The sequence below is a fragment of the Netta rufina genome (assembly GCF_964035555.1).
Source record: "Netta rufina genome assembly, chromosome: 3".
Classification (NCBI taxonomy): domain Eukaryota; kingdom Metazoa; phylum Chordata; class Aves; order Anseriformes; family Anatidae; genus Netta; species Netta rufina.
The window spans coordinates 25,043,677-25,068,220 of NC_140125.1; the positions used below are offsets into that span (position 1 = coordinate 25,043,677).

Genomic DNA, 24,544 nt, shown 5'->3' on the forward strand with positions numbered 1-24,544 from the left:
GGTGCATGGCTAGCAGCCCCAAGGGAGCAAATGTCTCTCAGGGGGAGTGGGCAAAACTGTTTTAAGTTGGGTTGTCCTTGTCTCGGACAGCTTGTGTTGTGAGGTGTCTGAGGTAATAAAGTAAAATAAGGAAAATAAGGTGAGGTAAAATAAGGTGAGGTAAAATAAGGTGAGGTAAAATAAGGTAAAATAAAACAAAATAAAATAAAATAAAATAAAACAAAACAAAACAAAACAAAATAAACAGTTTCTCCATCACTAAGGAGCACACTGATGCAATTACCCCGGAGGGAAATGTCCTTACAACCCTCACAAAGAACCGCTTATGCGTGTGAGGGGAACCCCCACGCCACACGGGCCAACGTCACGTTACTCAGAGCCCGAGCATGGGGCCGAGATTCCCAAACCCGCCCCCAAACCCGGCCCCACAGGCCGTGCAGGTACCGATCCGGCTCCCCTCAGCCGGGCGCCCCGGACTACAGCTCCCGGCAGCCCGCGGCGGGGCGGGCAGCGGCCGGCGGGGGGGGACCCGGCGCCTGCGTGTCCCTGCCGGGCCGGGCTGGGCCGGGCCGTGCCGGGGCGATGCCGAGGGCGGAGGTGGCCGGGTCCTACCAGGAGGTAGGGAATGGGTTCGGGGTGCTGGCTGCTGGGGGGGCTCTGCGTGGGGTTTTGGCGGCGGGGTGGGGGCGGCGGGCCGGCCATAGAGCTGCAGAGAGGAGCTCTCCTCCTGGCTGAGGGCTGTGCCCGCTGGGGAGGCTTTACCCCGTGGTTCTCGGGATGAAATTGGCTGGTGTGAAAATGCCTGTGTGAGAAAGGGGAGCGCTGCCTGGGGAGCCCTGAGGCTCGCTGAGCGAGGTTGTTCCGTGCCCTTCCTGCTCTCGCTGTCCTGCCCTATCTCCGTGTCCTCCGGCAGCCTCAGCCGCCCTGCGCGTCCCTGTTCCTTCGCGTTATCACCGCGCTTCGCCTCCTTATCGAAAACACGTGGGCAGAGCTGGCCTGTGGGTGTGAGCGTGTGGCAGCTTCCCTGCTGCTGGGTGCTGTGCTCTGGGGATTGTGCCTGGTTTCTGGAGGAGCCAGGATCAGCTGGCACAGCGGTGCAGTGTCGGCGTGATGCCCCGATGCACCGTGAGCAGCGCGGGCTCGCAGTGGCCTCGGTGGGTGCGCTCGCCTGCCTTCACGTCTTGTCAGGGCAGGTGCTTGGGACTTGCAGTGAAATTATTGGTTTTTTGGGGCTTGGTCTCGTGGCTCAGCTCAGCGCAGCCGAGGCAACGTGAGCGCTCCCTGCTTTTGACCATCTGTCCTGTGGTATGTGTGAAGGGCGCGTGGGGCTGCCTGCCTGGTAGAGATAAGATGTGGTCATGTATTGTTTTCCTGTTTGTTTCTTAGGAATGCTGAGAGATTACATTTTTCTGACTTTTTCTTTTCCTATGCGTTAGAAGCACTGTAGAGCCTCTTGAGAAGACAATAAGTGTTGCAAATTGCGTTCTCGTTTAAACTCATGTCGATACCTTCTTGCTGCCAAAAATAGAGTTCACCTACCCCCTGCACCACCTCAGCTGAGGAGGTGTCTGTACCCGGGAGCCCAACCAGGAGGTGTGGGGGTCAGCTGCAAAACTGCAGCGCCTCAGCAGCTTGTGGCAGCTGTTTGGGTCAGCCCCGCTGTGAGGAATTGGCACGAGTGTGATTGGAACCAGCTTTTTAGCTGATTTAGCAAAACTGGTGCAAAAGGCCCAGTGAATATTCTTCCTGTGTCCGAATAGCTTGTTTGGGGTTCAGGTAAACAAACAGAACTGATGTGGCCCTACAGAAGTTAAATTAAGGCCATCCTAAATTTCGTTTATTTTATGAAGGAAATTGAAACAAGTATCTTCAGTTGTACCCCCGTAAGTCTCCTGCAAATGAGCCGAGCGTGTAGCCTGTTATTTACCTGTGTGCTCCTTGCCTCACACCATGGGAAATCATACTTTATTTATGTGCAGAGCATTCAAAAACAACCGGGTTACTGCTTTCAACTTGCTGTGGATGGTGGAAACGAATACAGAAGTACGTCAGGAGGTGATGGAGGCCTTACGTCAGTCTTCCGAGATGTGAAATGAGTGGACTCTTTCCTAATAAATGCTAATGATGATTTGTGTAATGATGATAATTTTGATGCCTAATTAGAGTTGCTTGAAAGGGAAATATTTCATTATGGATGCATGCGTGTTACTGTTAAGTAAGTTGGGGGAGTAAAGTTTAACAGTATTCAACGTGGCTACTGCATGAACCGTGCACCCGTTTCCCTTAAAATAGGACCAAAGCTCCTCTCCCTTACCTAATTAGCTATTTGATACCGAGTGTTCAGCCTGGACAGTTCCCATGCAACACATGATAGGCTGCAAGCTTAGGCCCCAGCTCACTGTGCTTAAATTTGTGTGTTGTTCCCTGGCATAAAAGAAGCTTGGGAGACATACAGTAGATATGTTTAACACACGGGGGAGGAAAAATAGTCCAGCGGTTCGTGATCTCGTGTGATGCCTATCTGATGCGACAAGCTTCTGACTTTGGTGGAGATGTCCTGGCAGTTTGGGCCCAGAGCTCTGAACAGCAAAACAAGAAAACATCTGGTCGCTGCTGCTGATTTAGAAACACTGGGAGGCTAATTAGTTGCATAACCACTAATACTGAGTAATATTTATAGTGAGCTCAAGTAAGTACCAGAAATGTTGGGGGTGCTTGTAGTGCTTTAATGACCCACCTACCTACGTGGCTGGGACTGCGTTTGAGTTATTTGCCCTAGTACCTGTCCAAATGCAATTTACTTTTTACGTACGTTTATTAAGAAGTGGTAATGGTCTGTTTGCTGGTTTGTGTTGTGGTTTGTTTATACCTGAAGATACGTTCTTGAGTGACAGAACGGAGTTCCTGCTTATTTCAGAAGGCATTGCCCTAATTGGGGGTTTGGTGTGAGCTGAAGCTGCCGGGGGAACAATTACTTGGATCTTGAAAGAAGAAGTGATGCTATTCTTTAAGGAGCAGGCTAGAAGTAGGTTACATGTAATATGCCATCCTTCTCTTTTGCAGTGTGCAAGTCATGTAATTTTCAGGTATAGGGCTGTGCAAATGTGACTCTTGAATTGTGCAAAGCGGCACGGGTTCTGGGTGCTCTTGGACTGGGGGCATGTTTTTGTGTGTCTGGTTAGTTGGAGCCTCTCTTATTTGTACCATAGAAATTCCAGCAATTGCGAGTTGAGAGCATGTTTGGAAATTGAACCACTGTTTTAACTACACAGCTGAGTGAAGATGTGGAGCGAGTATCTGAAAACCCAGCAGAGGAGAGAGGAGGAGAGATGGGAGTTCATGAAGATGCCAGCTCGGTTATTTTACCAGGTGAGAACTATTGACCGAAAACCTACCAATTTAAAGTGACTGATAAGCTGCTTTTGTGTGAGCTTCTTTTTAATTGCACTTTTAGAGCAAACAAAGCACTAGGTGACTTACTTTGAGGAATAAGTATAGCTGGAAAGCTAAGGAGCTTTTCTGGGGATTGAGATGAGAATATTTCTTTGTCATGAAATGTGCTCAGTCAAGGAAGATTTGTCACACCTGCTGCTGAGATAGCTCAGTATGTCATCTGCTGTTTGTGCTGGCTGTATCTTTCCTGAGTTGCAGTGTTTGTGATGGCAGTGGATTGCAAACAAAGTCTGTGCCAGATTTACGTGAGCAAGATGCAGTACCAAGCACAGGCTTCAAAACAGATTTTAGTTAGACTGTTTGGACCTGCTTTTTGAGAGTGTGGAGCAGTGTTAAATGGGCTTATTGCAGCCCAGATTTGGGTGGTAAGCTAAGCCAACAAGAACTGAGTATCCCCTAAATATTTTGCAGCTGTTTAAGATGGCTTTTTTTGTTGTTGTTATGTTAGTAGTGCAATTTTATGCATATCAGTGTCTTAATTTTCTTGGCTGACATCTCCTGGCAATGAACTTCAGGACACGTGCGTGGCCACGGACATTTATATGAGGTTATGTGCTCAGCAGGAGCTACAATAAGGCTAGTGTTTGCTGTGGTAAGGACCAAATACCAAACCGTGCTATTATAATTGAAGGGCAGTGTGGCATAGCCTGAGAGGGCCTGACTCATTAAATTACACACCACAGAAAAGTCAGTATAAAATATGCCTATTTATCTCCAATATGTTGGGTTTTAATGCTTGTTTTATGTGTTAAGCCATATATTGCTGCAATCTAAATGTGACATGTAACTCGAGTGCCTAAACCTTTACCTTGCACTCTCCATTTCTTCTGACAATACTTGTAAGGAGTATTGGGGGGAAAAAACATTTGTGTAGTTCTGTGTGCACAGGTGAGACTAGTGTGAGGATCTTTAGAGGCAAGGAGGAAGGGATCAGGTCTGCCTTTTTCTAGATATAGTTGGAAGAAGCCTTCTTTTGTGAAACTTTCTGCAGTATGCACAAGGAGTTATAAATTAAACCCCAGATATGAGAGGGTAACAAATGCACAATCACTGCTATTATGGTGGAGACATAATGCTCTTACGCAGCTATTTGCATTATTAGAATATTAAAATCTCTCTGCTGACACACACGTTAAACGTGGTCAGAGTCAGCTCAGATTGGAAGGTGGAGGGGAATAAGTTGTATTTTCCAGGAGAAAAGACTGGCCGTTAATTGTTTCTTATGAACTTTGAACTTTATTTCTGGGTTGGCATTCTTGAAAATAAACTTTGTTTCCTGCCATGTCCTTAAGTGAATGCCAGATTAAATGTGTGGAGAAAAAAAAAGGCACAATCATCCAAAGACTGTGCCTCATGCAGGAGAAAGAAGCAGCTGTCTTATTGATCATTAAAAACAGCAATAGTTATGTTTTTTAAATCAAGATGATTTTCTTTTACTTTCCTCTCAAGCGGTTGATCTTTAAATCAACACTACATAAATTCAGCCCCCAAATCTGTGTTTTAAAGTCCTAATTCGTATTCTGTTTGGTTCCAGATAGTGAACTGGGTACCAGTGCCCCTTCCTTGCGTTTCAGCAAGACCTGCCTAAAGAATGTTTTTTCAGTAATTCTCCTGTTTATTTATCTGCTACTCATGGCTGTAGCTGTATTCCTTGTCTACCAAACCATCAGTGACTTCAGGGAGAAGCTCAAGCACCCCGTGATGTCTGTCTCTTACAAAGAAGTGTCCTTGTACGATGCACCTGGTAAGTCTGGTAACAAACAGAAGGGGTAGAGTTGTTGTTCACATTGATCTTGCACTGTTCTGTGTTTTCAGTGTTGATTCTCCAGGGCCCAGAGTTCATATAATGCTTTGACCCAGATCTTTTACTTGCCTTTTTTTTTTATTATTATTATTCTGTGTTGTGTTGACTTTGCATGGAATTATGAACGTTATAGGACAGATCTGTGGGGGTTCCTGCCAGTAACATGAATGACAGCAGCTGTGGAGTGTGCTGCAACATTTGAAAGACAGGAAACGTTTGCACACTCTAGAATGAGCCCTCTTTTGAGGAACAAAGATAATTCCTCATGAAATGCTCCCAAAACAGTATCATTCAAGCAGGGTAGCACATAGGAGTGAGATCATGGTACAGATCCTGCGCTGGACAGTGAAGTGCTGTTGACAGTTAAGAAGGTGGATTCTCCAGACAAACCACAAAAAAACTCACAGTGCCACTTCCTACTGCTGTACACTATGTACAATGTCATATTACATCACAAGGCAACGACAATGTGATGTGGCTGCGGAGAAATGGTGGCATAGAAATGTGATATGGCGCCAGAAAACTGTATTGCAGTTAGCAGGAGGGATTACTGTGCAGAAACCTTTTTTGAATAGTGAATTATTAAATAGAATTATTATTTTTGTTAAATTATCCAGTAACCATTCATACATAGAGCTGTGGCAGCAAGTGCCGCTCAAACAGCATTGGAAGCTCCATGTATGTCACTTTCCTATTTAAAAATAATACGTCTGCTTTAATGTCTTGCCACATTTTACAAATCACTGTTCCAGTACTTGTGGTTGAAAGGTGAGTGTTTTGTGTTGCTGTATTCCTGTATTTTTTTTTTTCTGTATGGTTAGTTAGGCTCAGCTGTGTTAGTAGGTCTCTGAATTCGATCTGTATAGCTCTGACAGTAAATTAAGCAGGTGTTTTTTCTTTCTTGTTTTTCCCTTTTCTCTCATCTGCATGTGAGCTTTTTATTCAGCAACAGAAAGAAAATGTTGTTGAAAGAAACAGAGCAACATACTTATAAATCCAGAAGTATTGGCAGGGGATTCCTGCCAGGTCAGAGAACATAAATTAATGTAGCCCTTTGCTTCGTTGCTCTGTTAAGGTTAGATGAGATGTCAAGTTCCAAGCATGGAGCACTGAAGAAAGAAAGAGAGCAGTTTTAGACTGATGTATTCTGACTACTTTGACGTCTTGCATTTTGGTGGACAGGCCATCTCAGCTGTGTGAGTTAATCGCATCTAATAAGTTACACTTTTTTGGTAGTTCGTCTAGATTATCTTCAGGCAAGTTTGTTTCCAATACTAAATGTGGCATAATAGGATTTTTGGTTTTGGGTCTTATATTTTGCTAGCTTTCTACAGCTGAGGTGACTGAGATTTTTTAATGCTTGCTCTTGCTGTGAAACCACAGACTTATGGTATATACATGTGAATGAATTTCCATAAAGGTGAAGAAGTAGCCTGCCTACCTAGCAATAAAAATAACAAGCGATTGCTACAGTTAGTACTTGTTTTATGGCTTTGATTTTTATCATGACATATTTTGTGAACAGAAAATGCTAGATGTTCTGAAGAGCATCTTTTTGCTTTTATGAGATCAGACAGTGACCTTTAATCTCTCATGTATAGTACATGTGCTTTTTCCAGTGAAAATACGACGTGTTAAATGACAGCATCTGGAAACACATACATGTTGAAGCACTTTGTGTCCCATTTGACTTCAGTGGTCTCCTAGCTTACTTTACACATTCTTCTTATTTGGGGCCAGAGGAACTCATTCATTAGCTGCCGGCTTGTGGGAGGACTAAAGAAACTTAGTCACTTCTGTGAACTTTTAGTTGTGGTTACTGAACTGGAACTTGGATTTTCTGCAACACATTGCAGGGCTTCTGTCCTGATGTGGCTGGCACTGTTGTCCTGCTACAGGAAAATACTCGAGCACATGGTTTAATTTGATTGTTTTGCTGGATCTTGGCAAGATAGCTCAGTATCCTGGGGGATTAAATCCCAGAATGAAAATCTATGAACATAAGAAAGAAGTCAACTCTTCTCAATGTTTTTTTGTTTTTTTCTCCCGAAACAGGTATTGCCTTCTACCCAGGCAAGGCTCAGCTGCTTAGCTGCAAGCATCATTACTATGATCACATTCCGCCTCTGGTAAATCCAGGTCAGCAAGGAAAAATTGAGTGCTCCACTTGGAGAATCAACTACACAGATCCTTTTACTAATCAAACGATGGTAATAATATCATAGAGTAAAATTTATTCAGTGGGGGTTTTCTGTTCATAATGGTATTTGAAAGTAAAAATATTTCTGGAGTGCTGCAAAATATCCTTCTTCAGGGGAAGGGTTGACTTGTTTTCTTTTTTTTTTTTTTTTTTTTTTTTTTTCTCCAAGCCATCTATCCTGTTGTTTTCAGAAATGTAAAAGACCCCAGTCAGTGTGTATATATGTTAGGAATGATCAGTTGTCATGTGGCTGTGTGCATCATGAAAGCCTGAATGGAACAGGAGTCTTTTCACAATGAAACTCCCCCTTAATTCCCCTCCTGAATGAATTGGCAAGCAAACTCCTTGATAATGTAAATCTAAGATGGATTGAAAGCAGTAGGAGTTATGTCATTTGAAGCAGGATAACTTCTGTCTTTTTGTGTGTTTGCTAGGAGTTAAATACTATTTTTGTCACACTTGGAAAATTCTTAATTGGGCACCAAAGCATTTCATTGTATTGAAGTGCTGCGTGCCAATAAGATATGTTGATATATCTGTCTTAAATTCCTCTTAAAAACGCAGGGAATCTGGCCTCTGTACAGGTAAATGTTCAGAAAATAAACCATTAAATATGATCATTTGTATCTCATCTAAAGTTATTGCTCAGGCCCTTTCTAAGGAAACTAAACACGAACAAACAATTTAGTTACCTCTTTGGTCAGCTTATTTTTCCCCTATCTATCTTCATGTCTTGCGTTTTTCCAGTCACCATTTCTTTCTGGGAAGCAGCTCCTTAGTATATCTGAAAACAGTCCTTTAAGTCTTAATATTTAATTTCTGCCAGTATCAGGTTATTTTTGTATGTTTTAACAAACTAAGAACCTGCCTTTTATGTTGTGTGGTAAGTTCGTTTAGAAGCTTGTAGATCCCAAAGGCTCTAGTCCTATGACTGAATGCAGAGGCACTGAGGCAGACCTCTGAACCACATAGAGCCATGTTCAAATGGGTGGAGTCATTTTGCAAGCAACAGCTTGCTGTCCAGCGTAATTCTTGCACTACTTTAAGTTGTATTCTGCCTGCCAGATAGCTTTTTTTTTTTTCTTTTTTTCTTCCCCTCATTCCTCCTCAGCAGCTTGCTTAAGGTGCTTGGGGCTATGAAACTGTTCCTTTCTCGAGGACAAGCCTGATGTTCTCCACATCAGAATCCAAATTAACCTGTTTCATGTCAAGAGCTGAAGGTTCCTGGACTGTAATGCCTAAAACTCTTTTGATTGTCTGCAGAATGCAGGCTGCAGAGCCTTGACTGGTAATTCCACATGAACCCAAACGATTGGGATGGAACTAGAGCAGATTTCTTAGCAAAACACTAAATCTTGGTTTAGAGACTTCATTTTTACAACCAAAAAGAGGAATTTGTTAATACCAAGGCAGACATTAATTGGGGGTATTTTAATAGGTGTGCACTTATTAGAGGCCAGGAAAATCTCGATGTGTATTAGATTTATGTAAAGTATTAGTGACAGACAGCAAATTCAAGAATGGGAAACGAGGATTCCTCTCCTACTCACTGTCTCTCTGTCTGCTTATAGAAGTATGCTTTGGTTGTTCAAGGCCCTCGTGATGTGAAGAAAAAGGAACTGGTATTTTTGCAGTTTCATTTAAATGAAACAGACCAAGATTTTAGTGCCATTGACTACCTTCTGTTTTCCTCTTTCCAAGAGTTCATCAACAGGTATGTAAAGGGATGATGAACCTGTAACAGCAGTGAACTTGCATCCACAGCAATACTACTGCAAGGAAGGTATTTTGGGTGGAAAGTTAGAGAGGCTTTTATGACGATTCTTTTTATTAAAAGGAAAAAAGAAAAAAAAAAGAATTTTGGACTATTTCTGTTGGACTTTCATGTCTTAGATTACTAATCTCACCTTTTAGAAAATGAATTGAGGATACACGCAGTGACAGAAAGTGCCCTTCAGCTGTGCTTCAGCCATTTGCTGCTGCACTTTCTAGACGTTTTGAAGTTTTCACTGTCTTGCTGCTGTCCTCTGTTGTGGGTGATCAGGAGGTGGGTTGTACTTGGCAGTGTGATAATGAAGGGCATTAAGAACACAAATGTTTCTGTGCCTCTTTTTTTTTTTTTTTTTTTTTTTTTTTGAAGCAGTTACTATAAAGATCAGATTCCTAGAACGATTTATTTCGTTGATTTCATTGTAAGGTTAACCATAAGTGTTTGTACTGCTAGTTTTATTTAGGATTCTAAAGGATGATGTAATTTAGTAGATGGGGGTTTTAAGAGTACTTTGTTTTGATTTGATAGCAATGCCATTGGAGTGGCTGATCAACCTTTCGCTAATTTTAACAGGAATGGAATTAATCCTGTCTTGAACTTTCTTGAAAGACCCATTTTTTTTCCTTGCTTGCAAGAATAAACTCTATACTTAAATTGCTTAATTTTTGCTTTTAATTTAAATTCAAGTTCTGTTCTTCTCTCTGTGATCCAGATTAAAAGCTAGTCAAGAGGCATTAGTCACAGTGAGACCTAATAGAAAGCCTTACTTTGGTTATGGCTGGATGCAAAGTGAAAAAGGGAGAGTGGATAAAGGGCATGTGCAGAGTGAATTAAGGTGGAGGGGAAGAGAAGTAAATTTAAACTTTATTGCAGCAAAACATTTTTGGAGGCTTGGGCATGATCATGCTGGTGTTTTTCAGATGGACCAGACTGAAAGTGTTCAGTCACAGTATCTGTGGGTGGCCAAAGACCAGTTGTCTGAATTTGCTTTTTACAAAGTGTTTACTTCAGTGAAGGAGACAGGCATTTAGCTTAGGTTATCAAGTACTTCCTGTAACTGTACAAAGGCACCTCAGACACCCCTAGCGTTCTGGGTATTTTATATTTCAGTATGAGAAAACACCAACGGAGAGCAGTGATAGAGAAGGTGCTGTGTGTTCCTTGTGCATTGGATTTTTCTCAGTTGTTGTGGCTCATGCCGCACTTAGCGGTAGGTACAGTGCGACCGAATCCACTGAAGTGCACAGCTGAGTCTGTGCCTCAAAACATGAGCTGTCTGAGAGCATCCCCAGTGGAGGAGAGATCAGAAGGTGTGGTTGCATTGCATCTGGTCGCTGTCTTTTTGCACAATGAGCAAACTTACCAAGACGCAAATTGGCCTAGCTTTGCTCGAGTCTTGGAAGCACCATTTCTCTGCTCATTGTACCAATTTGCTGGTAAGCCATTTTGAAGAGCTGTTTGCTTCCAAACTAAAACATGCGTGTCCCATTGAAGCTGGCAGTATGTAAAGTCTCTCCCTGCATGGAGGTCTGCATGCTGCTGTCTGAAATGCTTCTGCCACGCGTTGTGCAAAGGTAGGTTGGGTGTGCAAAACAACAGTAAGCAATATTGCCAAGGTTCTAGCTGGAAGGCTGTGTTTGTGCCACGGTAGGTGAATAATTAAGAATCATCTGTAAGCTGCCTGGAGAAGCTGGGGTTGCAAGCTCCTGCCTCCAGGTTTCCCAGGTCAGACAGGTTAGATGGCAGATTCAGTCCCTGAAGAGAGGGAGAACTGACATGCTGTTCCTAAAGAAGCTGCTTTGTCCCTGTTGGAAGGCAGCAGAACCGAGGCTGGGGCATGAAGGCTGAGGCTGCGGCATGCTTGGAGCAACGCAAAAGACAGGAAATGTTGTCTGGTTGGGGATATGCATCCTTTGTGCCTGTTTGTGGCAGACAGGAACGTGAGGTGAGGCTGGTTTGGAAGTAATGCAAGTAATGGGAAAATTGGCAAAGATCTATAAATGTGGTGGGACATGATCTGCGTGTCTGGGTAAAGTACAGAGAACCAGTGTGTGCACGATGCTTTGATACTGCCTCTTTTGCAGCATCCTCCAAAGCTCAGCACAAACTGCATGCCTTATCTCATTTGGGATTGTGCAGTGCTCTCCTGGCATCCCAGGGCACCAACCAGACTGGCTTGGGGCAGGCTGAAAACCTGCGTTTTCTCCTGAGTACGTGAAATGCCATGCATGTGTGGGGTGTGTTTGGATGTGGCATTGTTCTGTCCGGCTTCCAGCAGGAGAGGAAGCAGAAATGGCTTCCGGCTCGTCAGCTGCTGCTGAATTTAGCTGCTGGAAGGTCTGGACTGATATCCTTAGAAACTGTTGTGCATCGACAGTGTAATTTTGTCCTTCCATATAGCCTCTAAGGGCTTCAAACGCTCACTGCTGGTAACTACTTTTCCTGACAAAGTGTCTCACTTAGGGGTTACAAGAGTGTGCTCTTAGCACCGTGCCCAGCAACTCATGTAAAGTGCTGTTAAAGATCCTGAGCTATGTGCTAAAACTCATCAGCTATCCTGATCACCTTTACAGTTTTATTTGCAATGGCTGCAAAGAGCTTAGGACGGAATGGATAGGCAGACTGCTGTAAGGTATGTCTGTAGGTATTCCATCATCTTAAATCAGTCTGAACGCCTTTGAAATTGGTGAGGGTGGTCCAGCTGTATCGACGGCACAGCTTCTTTGCAGGCACAATTCTGTGCAGCTCGCTTTTGCTTTAAATAACAATAATCGCATCAGTGAACAGTAAGCATATCATAAGCAATAATAAAAATGGCATCTGGATTCTTGTATCTCTAAGGATTTTCCTGAGGCATAGCAAGTGGTAAGGACTCAGGGTCCAGTTGTCTCTGTCAAGGGTTTTGTTCTCTGCAGCTCTCGTGTTAAAGTTGGATCAACAGACTGCATGAAGCTGGCAGTGCTTGCTGGTTTTGTTCTGGCCCTCGCAGAGAACTGCTGCACTATATGCTATTGTTGGACTGAGCTGGAAGGGTACTGCCACTGTGTTTTTTCTTTTGTATTTTTCTTCTTTTTTTTTTTTTGTTTTCCTAAGACAGTGGCAGTTGCTGTGCCATATTAATTGGAGGGAAGGAAATAATGAAACCCTTGCAAATTACCCAAAAAGTGTAGCTAAAAATACAAGTTCCTTTCCTCAACTATCATTAGTGTAATATATGGGTTTAAGAAGAAAATCCTCTGAACATATAGTCAATAGTCAAAACTATTGTTAGCTTAGCATGTAAAATAACTTCTGGTCATGTGAGATGATGAATACCAGTCTGAACAGGTCAGAGATTATTTCTGTGTCCAAACAGAGCTTCATCTTTACTTCTTTGGTCTGGATTGCTGCGTGCAGAGAAATAAATAACAACACAGAAGGGTCGAGACTTTCGGTACCGCATCTGACCCTTTATTACATCCCATGGCTGTCAGAGAGTTTCCAGTTCCCTGAGCACAGGGGAACTCGCAGACATTGCTTGCCCTCTGCTATTATTTGTGCAAAGCTTCTGTGTCTCTGCTCTGTCCTTTCCCTCCCCCTTTTTTTTTTGTTCTCCCCCCCATCTCTTTGGCAGTGGCCTGGGTTATGGGCGCACGCAAGGAGATGCCGTCTCAGATTGCTCCTCCTAAGAGTCTAATGTTTCTTTTTCAAGCCCACAATTACTGTCACAGGCAAAATACTGTACTGCTGCCTGCTTACCGAGCGCGTTGTGGCTGTAGTGCTCAGCTCCATGTCATAGCTTCCTGCTTCAATTTTCCATGTTGGTTTGGAAAGCTGCGCTGGGATGCTGCGTTGAGTCATGCATGAGGCGTGTGACTGGCTGGCAGGGTGCTAAGTATGTTCCTCCGAGTGGCAAAGCACCGTGTTCTTCCTGACTGTCCCATCGGCTGCTGCTGTACCCGTACACCAAAAGGGGAAGAAATAATTGCCAGGGTAGGTCTCCCTACGTCAGTGGTTCGTATGGCAAGGAGCAGTCAGGCGTTGGACTTTGCTGTGATGCTTTGCCCAAATCTTCCCAGTGGGGGCTGGAGAAGTGTGCTGCTGTCCTGTTGGGACAACTGAGCAAACAGCTAATGGTACAGATAGACGAAGATACCACAGAATCACAGAATGGCTTGGGTTGGAAGGGACCTTAAAGACCATCCAGTTCCAACCCACTGGATGCCACCCGCTAGATCAAGTTGTCCAGGGCCCCTCCAGCCTGACTGAACGCCTTCAGGCATGGGGCATCCACAGCTTCTCGGGGCAACCTCTTCCAGTGCCTCACCAGCCTCTGAGTGAAGAATTTCCTCCTAACATCTCATCTGAATCTCCCCTTTTAGTTAAACTAGAAAAGGAGCCCTAATTCTGAAGACTAAGGAAAAAGGCAAAGTGCAAATCCAGCCAGTGCTGGTGCAGGGCCAGTCTTCCCAGTTGGCCTGTTCGTCAGCTCTCCTTGTCTTCTTTACTTCTTTGCATCTTTCTCCTGGAAGACCAAAAAGGCTTCATCTCCCAGCAGGCCCAGCCACGCGCTCCCTCTGCCATGTGAACAAAAGTATGCTCTTTGCCTTCACCTAGGAAGATTTGTTTGTTCGGAGGGAAAAACCCTTTCCTTCTCCCTTGCCTTAAGGACCAGCATACCCTGGCATGGCTTTGTAACATGAAATCTATCTTTAGTAAAAATCAGCAGTCTGCGCTTCACTGCTTCGTGACTCATCGCAGTGGTTCACCCGCTCGTTTCGAGCGAAACCTTGTTGAAAGGCAGCTGCAGGGACAGGCTTATTTCGTGGAGGTGACGTGAAAGTGGCTAAAATCACAGTGCTGAGGAGCTCAAAGTAAACGGAGAGGTGAATTCACCATTTCCTGTGCGTTTAGCAGGCACCAGACAGGCCCTGGAGTTACCTCTTTATCACTTGCTGTGTGAGGGGCATGGGGAGGCTTAAAATGGCTGCAAGTCACAGCATTAAGTCACAGCTCCCCTAAAGCAGCAGATCTGCACGGGGAGGCAGTACTGGGACAGCAGGGCACCAGGTGGGTCTTCTGCAGTTAAGAACAAGGGTGCAAGTGCTAAAACATTACTACTAGCAATGTTTTAGATAGGCTTGATTTTAGCCTATCTAAATATAAAGGGCATTTTGAATGTGCTTTGAAGTGTAGGCCTGACGTTTCACTGCCTTCAATGCCCAGACACTGCTCAGAGTTTGGTCAGTAAAGTAATGGTCTTTTTTCCTTTAGCCCAGAAAAAGCAGAATTCATGAAGGACTGTGAAAGTTCGTACTCCAGCTGGAAGTTTTCCGGAGGCTTTCGAACTTGGGTCAAGATGTCCTTGGTGAAAACAAAGGAAGAAGATGGTAGTGAGACTGTTGAATTCAAACAAGAGGTAAAGATAATATTAAATTCCCAAATATATGATTTTATTTTTTTTAGGACCTGTTAGTTGCTTTAAAGGTTGGGGGCTGTCAAAACGTTGCATGTTTTTAATGATAATTGGCTAACAAAACTACCTCTTGGAGCACTTAGCAATGTGAGCTGGAGGAAGGGGTTGTCTGTTTTGAAGTGAAGCATCAGGAGGCTGGCTTTTGCTTAATGGCATTCGTTACACCACTTGCCACTGGGTGGTTTTGGAAGCTGAACTGGCTGTGCAGTGACTTGTGTTCCTTCTCAACGTGGAGAGGCTCTGTCAAAGTGTTAATGTCGTGGTGTGCTCTGCTACTGATATGGTGACACTGCAGGAAAAACATCTCTTAGCAGAGAGGTGAGAAACTCCAGGCCCTGCCTGTGTCATCGGTGACACCTGTAGTCTGAGGTATGGGTCTGAAGAGACTGATACGGAAAAACTAACAGAGCTGCCTTAGTTCAAGGTAGGGATTTTCAAAGGAATTATCTAAGTAACAGTAATGGAAAGAGGTACTGCTTAGGTTACCACAGGGTCTGATAGTAGGATGAAGAGGTAACATAAGCTAAGTACCTTTATAGCACTCTCACGTCTGCTTTTTGTTTGAATTTGGTATTTTTATCTGTTGAGTATCCTTAGTGGTGTGGAGTATCTCAACTTCTTGCATCATTTAAAGCTAGAAAATATACAAGCAGAAGGTGCAAACTTAGCTAGAGATGAAGTAAGTTTGACTTTCATTCCTGCTCTGTTACTGCTTACGGACAGGAGGATAACTGTGTCCTGAGCCTGTTAGGTTGCTCCTGCTGTTGGTGGGAGAGGAAGAAGCTCATTGGTGATGAGAAAAGAGAATTTTAAGAGCAGTCCTTTTAAGATAGTGCATCTTCCAGGCACACTACTACGCTTTCCCTTAGTCCATGGTCCGCTTGAAAAGAGCGCTTATGTGGCAAAGGGTTGGGGGAAGAGCAGAGGTGTGACGGAGAGCTGGGTACCCTCTGGTTCCACTGGGGGAGGGCAGCAGAAGAATCCCCCAGTCATGCAGTGAAGGCCTGGGCTTGAAGGAAGGGATGCAGCGGTCGGCTGATGTCATGTAAGCACTGGCAGCAGCGGGCTGTCTGTCCTTCATCAACTACAGCTCTGTTTCATTTGCCCTTTGGTACTTACCTAGAGAAGACCATTACCTGGTCTTTTCTGCTCTTCCCACTGCTTGCAGGCAGCTGTGTGAGCTGGTTGTTTCCTGTTGTGCAGTTTTCTTGAGTGAGTATGGCTGGGGTGGTCGCACGCTGCAATAATTACACGGGCTGTAGAAGTGTAAGGTAACGAGAGGTGGTAAAGCTCCCATATGCTCAGAACGGACGTGTACAGTGCTGCTGTGTGTTCACAGCCTAAAATCTGGCCAGGCACAGGGTGCCTTCATGGAGGGAGGAGTCTGGCAGAAATCTGAAGGTATGCGTAAAGAAAGTAAGCCGTGGTAGAGAGGTGGGAGGTTTTTGTGGTAGGTCATTCCCCATGCAGTGTCTGCTGAATCAGTTTTCATCTCTACCGTTCCTGTTACACTCCTGGACTGAAGTAACATTCAAAGAGGGAGACATGTGCCAGTCAGTGATGGTTTCAAGTGGTAACTCAGTTAAAGGGCAGCACTGGAGGTATGGTTTTAGTCATTAATATGTAGGCTTTTTTTTCCCCATCCATTTTCATTCTGCAACTGCTGGTATCTAGCTTGTGCTACAACTGATCCTCCAAAAAAGATTATTCCTGCCACCATTGTGTAGTTCTCTGGCAAATAACAGTAACGTAACCTTCATTCATTGGAACTTTCCAAAGGCCATATTACCCCAAGTAAATGAATTTTGTAAATGAGCTCCCCACACCTGGAAGGGGAATTTTTTTGTTTTTAAGAAGTGATGTATAATGGCATTTCCAAAGCTCAGCTGCAGTTATCTTGAGAATGGATAGGCTGTCTTTAACGGGACTGTTCTTGATGTTCCTGGAACAAAGTGCTTTCAGTAAGCTGCTTGGGCAGCAACACTCTAGGTGAAGGCTTTGATCTGGCATCTCTTGCTCTTCCTTGAATTACACCAAACCTCCTATTGCCTTCCTGCAACTGGAACAAATCTGGCTTGTCCTTGCCTGGGTATATGAAGTTAACTGTGCATCTGTTTAATCATTTTGATTTTTAAAGTGAATATGGGCTGTGAGCATGTGGGGACAGAAAGGAGTACCTGTAAGGTATGTGTGAAGTAAGACTTTGTTTTCACCTTCTAGCCTTTTCTGTTGCACAGAAGACTGGATTACACAACTGAAGAAAGTAACCTGCACCTTTTTCACCTTTTTTTCCCCCCTCTCCCAGACTAGTGTGGTTAACTATATTGACCAGAGGACTAAACCAAGAAGTGACCAGCTGTTTTTTGTCGTCTTTGAATGGAAAGATCCTTTTATACAGACTGTGCAGGATGTAAGTAACCTTCTAGCACCTTCTTGAATTGTCAGGCTATATGTGCTCATGGTGTGTGTGTGTGTGTGTGTGTATATGTATGCCTCTGAGTTTCTACTTGGAGTGAGGTACCAGAGGAAGAGCAGAGTTACTCTTTAAATTTCAGTCTGGGGTGTTTGTTTGTTTATTTTAATTCAGCAAAAATTATTAAGTGGGGCTCAAGACTGTCTGCAGCCTTCCCTTGTCTTAGTGACACTCAGCATTATTCTTGCAGCTAAAGGTGCACGTAGCTAAGAAACCTGGCCCCTGCAAATTGTAGCCTCAGGTCAAGTCTGAACATTTTGCTTAAATAAGTAAGTGTGCCTGGGTAAATTGATTTAATGACTCTTCCTATTAATCGACACACAAGAAGACTAGACTTAAATCAGACTAATAAAACCAAAATTTATAATAATAATAAAAAACAACGTGGTCTAATTTTTGGCCCTTATCTGAACAGAACTTGGTACTGCATTTAAAAAAAAACAAAACAAAACCTCAAAATTCAGCTCAGTGTACTGCAGCCAGAGGTGTGCGATGTGCCAGACAAGATCACTGTCAGTCACTGGAGTGCTTAAAAGATGTGTGGATCCCTGCAGGTATATGTGCTTAGCATGTGAGATGGATCTGGTGCTCCAGGGGAGCACAGGAGAAGAAGATCTATTTGCCTTCCCTAGAAAAATACGGAACAGCAAAATGTGCGAAGTCAATCTATTTAAAATTTGGCATTTAAAATGGCCCAGCTTGACAACCTGGTCTGTCATGAACAAAATCTCTCAAATTCCTCTTTTTTTGCCCAAAGCCACTGTGATTTACAAGTAGGGGAAGCCTGTTTTAGGGCCCTCTGGCTTGGCTGGTGACCTGGTGACACCGCACTTGTGCTGACCATCACCAGTGCTGCAGACCCCGTGGCGGATCTGAAAGCTGTTACTTTATTGCTGCCTGAGCCTAGATCCCCTCACTTCATCTCGAGATCCTAGAAGCCATCATTGTGCCTAGGGGCACAAGGAGAATTGCAAACTATAAATAAGCTTAACTACTTTTGAACCAAATATAGTTAAAAATAGAAACATAAAATACTCGCTGCAATTCTACAGAAACGCTTGCCACTGTCAAAACCTAGTTTGGCATTACAACACTGTCTTGTTAAAGCTTTCCAGCAGTTGCTTCTTTTAGCTTTATCTTTTGGAAGATCGTCTTTCATGGGACTGCTTGTTTTTGTAAATCTTTAAATAACGTAGTAAATGTAATCCTTATGGTTAAATTAGCAGTTTAATAATTATCTCCTACATTTTAAACAATTTACCATACTGAAATAGTCTAAAAGGAATTTAGCAGCTAGTACAGGCATCTCCTGGGATCTGTGCGTTTCCTTCCTCACAGAAGGAATTGGAAAAATCGTAGAGCAAGGCAGATGTGTGGCAAAGGCGCTAAGTCCAGGCCTGCTGTGCAGCATGAAGGCATGGGCCACAAAACACAGAAGAGAATTGTTTGTTAATGCATAGGTATAATATATACCAAGTCAGAGGAGGGGAATAATATTTTTAATCTGTTTCAGATAATCACAGCAAATCCTTGGAACATGATTGCTCTTCTCTGTGGCATCTTTTTGGCTCTGTTTAAGGCAGCAGACTTTGCTAAGTTAAGTGTTAAGTGGATGATCAAAATCCGAAAGAGACATCTGAAGAGGAGAAGTCAAGCAATGAACCACATAAGCTGAGACCAAGACTGCCTTTTAACTATTCACAGCAGAAGGGACAGAAAATAACTGGAATGAACTTCATTCAGCGAGACAGCAGTTAAAGATGTAAACCAGGTATGTTTTCTTCAGGAAAAACACAGCTGCTGGAGTAACAGCCTAGCGAACTGACATTTGAACTTCAGAACAGAGCTAACTCTAGACAGGGCTAACAAACTCATGCTTTCCTATTCCAAATTTAACAAGCTTACCTCAATGTATGAGGGGAGTGGGGAGAGAGGAGAAAATTCACTAATATGCTGTAGCAGTTAAATTCTTTATATTAAAAAAACAGACAGTTTTGAATGCTTCTCAGAACAGGAAGCTATTTAACTTCTGCATGAGCTGTGACCTGCATCTGCTACCAGAATGCAGTTACTTCTTTGACTGTTAAGTGGAAGGGAAAGACCATGCAAAAAAAAAACGGTCTGGCCTCCCCTCTCCAAAGTGTGTCTTAAAATACACTGGAATTCTATTACATGTCACTTTTGATTTAAAGTGTATTGACTTTAATATTAAAACAGACCAACACGTTCAATTAAGCTGTTGTGTACCTTCTCTTGAAACTGCCAGCTCTCAGCTTGCAGCTAGAGTTTCACAGGAGCTAATCTAAATGGGAGTACTAAGGCAAAACGTGTAAGTAAAAAACAAAAATTTATCAGTCTAACTCGAAGTAAACTTGAGCATAGCTGGGCATCTGAGCTGATGACAAATTTCAAAATCTAATTCTCAAGACTATTTCCCTTCCTTATTTCCTGAGGAATTAAAAAAGTCTTTCATCAGCTTGGCATTTAAATGAGATTCTCTATTATACAGAGAATGTGCACTAACTAACTGTGCTGTGTGGTGTGTAGTCTTTTTCTTCCTTATAAGTCCCTTACTAGTCCAGATGCCTCACTAAGAATTGTGCAGTCTACAAGGCAGCAGTGCAGTACTGCGTGTTTGCTCGGAAGGGTTTGCTGCGAGGAAGGGAGCATGCCGAGTTAACTTCTGCTTCTTCCATCCTCCACTAACAGAGAGTGCTAATAAAGCAGTAAGTATGGCAAGAGCACCCCCCAGTTCTTTGTACTTGAGATTTTAAGGAAGTGTTTTGGGACAAAATGTACTACTTCCAGGTGATTTCTAGAGCAAAATCAAGGCACTTTAGAAAAGCAGCAGTACTGGCTGCATGCAGTGTACAGGTTCTCCTCTGTCCAGCCAGGTGAGGGGAGGAGGGAGTCACTTGCAGTTCCTGCTCTTGCCTCTTCTTCAGGCCCCATGGGCTTAACAGAGCAGAACAAATCCCTCTGCCCTACTCACTAAAGTTAGAAGCAGGGGTCACTGGGGTTTAACAGTTTTGTCTAAATAACTCGTGGCTTTTCATTAAGTGACAAGTGTAGTGCAGTTCAAGGGTTATTTGTGAAAGCCGTTCTAATTCTCCTGGTCTTTATAAGCACAAAGATGTGATTACAGCACTAAATACAAACATAAAGACTTTATTGAATGCTGCTCAATTCCCCAAAGATCTTTCATTACAAAAGTTTTCCACACAACTGCAATTTAAGAGATTGGAATGGTACTCTGATAAAAGATGTGAAAAATACTTGATCAAGTAAAACAGACAAGACTTCTATAGTTAACTTTCCACCTTTAAAAAGCAGACTGCATTTTCTTTAAATAAAACAAGGAACTAGTTACTGACAGCCTTCCTGCTGCACTAAAAAAAAATAAATCTCAATTTTGGTCTCACTCTTCAGTCCACAAGGTGCTAAAACTAATGCAGAGGTGTCCGAGATAGTCTCTAGAATGACACGACTCTGCAGGGAGTCCTTGGGCTGACCAGGAGCATCATTGATGGGCTCTCTAAAGGAAGCTCCATCCTCAGCTATAGCAGGAGGAAATCTTAGAGTAGGCCCAGGACCACCAGGCAGTGAGAAGGGGGTAGAGGCACTCACCAAGTGGCAGGCAGATGCACGAACCATCCTGACCTGATCAAGCTAACTTTTTTTCTTTTCCTACTTTGCCTCATGCTAATGTGAACTTGCACGTAAATCTAAATCTGAATTCAATCACAAATTCAAGAACAGCACCACGTGAGTTCCTTTCAAGGCTGTAAGGGGCACATACTGTGTTTTTCACGTTACTGGTAACGTACCTTGGTTTTATTTGAGAAAATACAGCACAACTAGAAGCCTTTTCTATATTCTTAACCAAAGTATGCAGCGATGTGAAAAGCACATATAAAACAAGGAAAAAAATGTACATAGCAAACTATACCACCTATGTGCAACACAATCAAAAATTCAAGTCATAATTCTCACCACTCCCGTAATTATTTCACTCATTAAGGATGATAATTCAGGTCTATGAAACGCTGGAAGTGACAGTATATCAATAATTAGACAAATTTACAATATGCTGTGGTAATGACATCACGTAACTGCTGTATTTAAATTCAAATCTTTTCATTTACACTGCGCCAGAGAAAAAGCTGGCTGTTTATATACTGATGAGGTTTATTTTGCAAATTCTTAGATATTTCAAAAGGGTACAAAAAGTATATCTGCCGAGAAGAGGTTGTCATTTCTTTTATTTGGCACTTGTACTGTGTGTGTTTAGCACATTGTGAGTGCTGTTCTGCTTTTCTGCCATAGCCTTCTTAAGCTTTAACTCCTCTAGCTTTCTCCACAACTCTTCACGTTCCAATTCTTTCTTTTTCTCTCTGTAGGAAAGAGCGAAGTATCAATTTCAGATGTGTTTTAAGTGCAATGTGGAGATGCAGGTACTTAAAGCACCCGTGTTCTTCTACATCTAGTAATTTGTATTGTAAGTTCTACCCCAAAGCTATTTTGAGGCAAAATAGGTTTGCTCTATTAAAAAGTGAACGTACAAATTAGTAAAGGTTAGTGGTAAAACAGTAACTTTGCTCCAACTCAGACAACTGCTGTAGGATGGTTTTACACAGATGACTACAGTTCTAAGTTCTTTATCGTGTGCAAAGAAGCAAGGAACAGAGCGTTTTGGGGTGGTGGAAGCATAACTGTTGAATGGAGCCTTAGCATGTGCTTTCAGCCAGCCTAGGACCACGTCCACCCTGCTCCAACAGTACACGTTAGTAGGTTAGTAGGATAGGGCAGGCTTTGGCTGAGCTATGAAGCATTTATCCAGCAGAGTTTTCTCCAGACAGTGCAGCCCCCTGCAGCAGCAGCTGAGCCCGGTTCCCCCACCCGAGACGGAGCACTCCCTGCCAGGCAGGAGTGACGCCAGGGGCATTCCTGTGCCGAGCACCCTGGGGCTTCAGCACCGGCCATGGTGCTGCCACACACCTGCACGGTGGGTGCTTCTTAATCAAGTGACAGCCAGGAGCAATATTCAGCCAGCGCTTCCACTACAGCACCCCACAGCCACCACCGTTAAGTTCTGCTTGTCAGCTGGTACACGTTAGGTATGTATTCATAACACACATTTGGACAAAATAATCAGTACCTTTGCCTTTCTGCTTTGTATGAGTTCGTAAGATCATCAAAAAGCTTGCCATTCATTTCCATCAGGGTTTTCAGCACGTTATATACCAGTGCCACAATAGTTCTGGAACGGAAGAAGTACAACCATTAGAATTACTCAACACAAAATAAGCTTCAGTAAAACAGCGTTCAGTTTCCTTTTTGGACTCTGAACTTTGTATTTAAGATGCTACTGTAAGATTGATCAGTTTTTGAAACAAAATTACTATAATTTCCTCTGTAAATTAACCAAATGCATATCCAAATTCTTTTTTTTGAAATGCTATTTAACTTTAAATTCCCAACTCATATAATCATAGAAGCTATAATTATTGGTACAGTGGCTATACTATAAAGCCATGGAGTTATGTTATGTGTTTAACAAACTGAATTCTAACAACAGTTTTGTAATACTTAAGTAATAAAATATGAGAGTCTAGAAAAATGAAACTCCTGCCTAATAGGTTTAAGTTTGGGCAAAAGAATGCAGGGGAGGAACCACAGCTGCACAGTCTAATACAGCAGCTAGAAGCTGTACCAGAACACTTAAGGGCAGCAGACAGCTCTGCTGCATAGAAGTGTCATAAGAAGATCACATCGTTGTTTCAGATACCATGGCATCTTCAAGAAACTGAACAGCTTGAACAATACTGGCTGTGTCTTATGTGGCTGTCAGTATTTCCACTTTAGCTATCGTTCTTTCTTCTGCCTCTTTTTGCGAAGGTATTCTTATTTCAATAATTTATCTTAGGTAAGTGTAATGTTCATCTCCTTTAAGCCTACTTTTAATAATTATGCACAGCAATGCAGAAATTGCAATGAAATTGAACATTAAGAAGGTGCCTATCTTCAAACTTAACACTTAAAAAAACACATAAGCTGTCTTCCCCCTCTTTCCCCTCCCTAGCAGTTCACCTTCACACAGCAGTATTGATTGTAAGGCTGTAGAGCAGGGGTGCTATGCAGTCATCACCTTGAAAAACGAGTGAAAGAAAAATCTAAGGAAGTAACCAAAGGACCAGGTTTGCCTTTTCAGTACACTCTGTCCATTGTGGCACTAGGAAGCCTCTCTACTATTCATCAGAGGCGCTATGCTCATTCAAAATGCACAATACATTTACTCTGTCTACGCACTTTTTTGAACATTGGCATTCACGTGGTTTAAAGACAAAAGCTTATTTAGATCATTAGTTTTCTGAGAGGAAAAGCTTGATTTTAAGTGAGTAGTTAAGGCCATGGTGGACAGCTGATAGATAAAAGTATGTTTCTTTACACTCTGAAGCCAATTAAGAGTTATACTTTCTACCCCAAACATCCTGGTCCTCAAGGGCTAGTTATCTGGTGTCTTTCAGGTCCTTCCTGAAGTAAAGAGCAACTTCTGGCCATGGCTAGGGAAAGAACACTCTTCAGATTTGAGGCCTGAAGTATTATTAGTGCTCCAAGAATTAGTTCTCCAAAGTTTATATTCAGTCTCAGCTGAAACATTTGCAACGAGACATGCCATCTAGATAAATTCAGAATAACTTCAGAGTCTCTGAGGACATAAAATAGGGTATCTGATTTGCTTCAAAGTTACAGAAGGCTCCTGCCTACCTTGCCTTTTGCCTGTACGAGCTTTACATTCTGCAAATTTGACTCAGCTCAGTTTAGGTTGCTGGACACAGCCAAACTTTGCATTTTAGTATTTCAGTGTCATTCAGTTTCTTTTTAACAGGAAATAGAAATACTAGCAACTTGTGGAATTAAATGTAAAACAAAGCAGTAACTTATTGCTACCATCCTTTACAGTGGCCGGCACTGCTTTTCTATGATAGAATCTTTGCCCTTTCTTATCTTGTCTGGCAGCAAAAATTACTGACACAGTCACTGACAGAATTTATCTGAAGTAGTAAAGGACAGCACAGTACAACTGTAGAAGACATCACTTGGCAAGTGGTTTTAGTCTAAGTAATATTAATTTGCTTTTCAACCAACACATAAGATCAAGTGTAATTAGAATATGAAGACCATTGTCCAGTTGCCTCCTGTGCTTTCAGTAAATTCCAATTCTGCATCGTAACAGTGCAGAGCAGTGAAAGTGTAATATTGCTGAAAAGGGCATCCATTTTAGCACCCATAATCTCATTGATTTCATCTGATTTAAGTCAAAATGCAGACATATTTACAAGCTTATGATCTAAACTTGAAACAATAGACTAAAAAAAAAATTTACA

The 24,544-nt window shown here is 42.8% G+C and overlaps 2 protein-coding genes across 3 annotated transcripts in view; one reads left to right on the forward strand and one right to left on the reverse strand.

Moving 5' to 3' along the window:
• The first annotated feature begins 545 nt into the window (after positions 1-545).
• Positions 546-20,153, forward strand: PACC1 (proton activated chloride channel 1). 2 transcript variants are annotated; one of them, XM_084283483.1, is made up of 8 exons: positions 546-618; positions 3,273-3,369; positions 4,988-5,197; positions 7,313-7,467; positions 9,029-9,171; positions 14,482-14,626; positions 16,989-17,093; positions 18,670-20,153. In XM_084283483.1, exons 1-8 carry the CDS (start codon positions 583-585, stop codon positions 18,829-18,831), a joined length of 1,053 nt encoding a protein of 350 aa, XP_084139609.1. In that variant the 5' UTR covers positions 546-582; the 3' UTR covers positions 18,832-20,153. The 2 variants fall into 2 exon arrangements, with proteins under 2 accessions (XP_084139609.1, XP_084139610.1); XM_084283484.1 differs by lacking the exon at positions 546-618 and adding an exon at positions 2,891-3,025 and having other exon boundaries at positions 3,210-3,369.
• A 155-nt stretch (positions 20,154-20,308) lies between these two features.
• PPP2R5A (protein phosphatase 2 regulatory subunit B'alpha) overlaps positions 20,309-24,544 on the reverse strand; it is a 43,741-nt gene continuing 39,505 nt past the window's right edge. Inside the window, exons 12-13 of the mRNA XM_084285112.1 lie at positions 22,315-22,416; positions 20,309-21,550 (exon numbers count right to left, since the gene is read on the reverse strand). Of these exons, the coding sequence (XP_084141238.1) occupies positions 21,418-21,550; positions 22,315-22,416 (235 nt within the window). The 3' untranslated portion in view covers positions 20,309-21,417. The remainder of the gene's footprint in view (positions 21,551-22,314; positions 22,417-24,544) is intronic.

What these genes read in the sequence shown, in the direction of transcription:
- PACC1 (XM_084283483.1), top strand. Translation starts at nt 583, where the DNA reads ATGCCGAGGGCGGAGGTGGCCGGGTCCTACCAGGAG. An exon ending in TGGCCGGGTCCTACCAGGAG is followed by an intron (nt 619 to 3,272) that starts GTAGGGAATGGG and finishes TTAACTACACAG; the next exon opens with CTGAGTGAAGATGTGGAGCG. An exon ending in CAGCTCGGTTATTTTACCAG is followed by an intron (nt 3,370 to 4,987) that starts GTGAGAACTATT and finishes GTTTGGTTCCAG; the next exon opens with ATAGTGAACTGGGTACCAGT.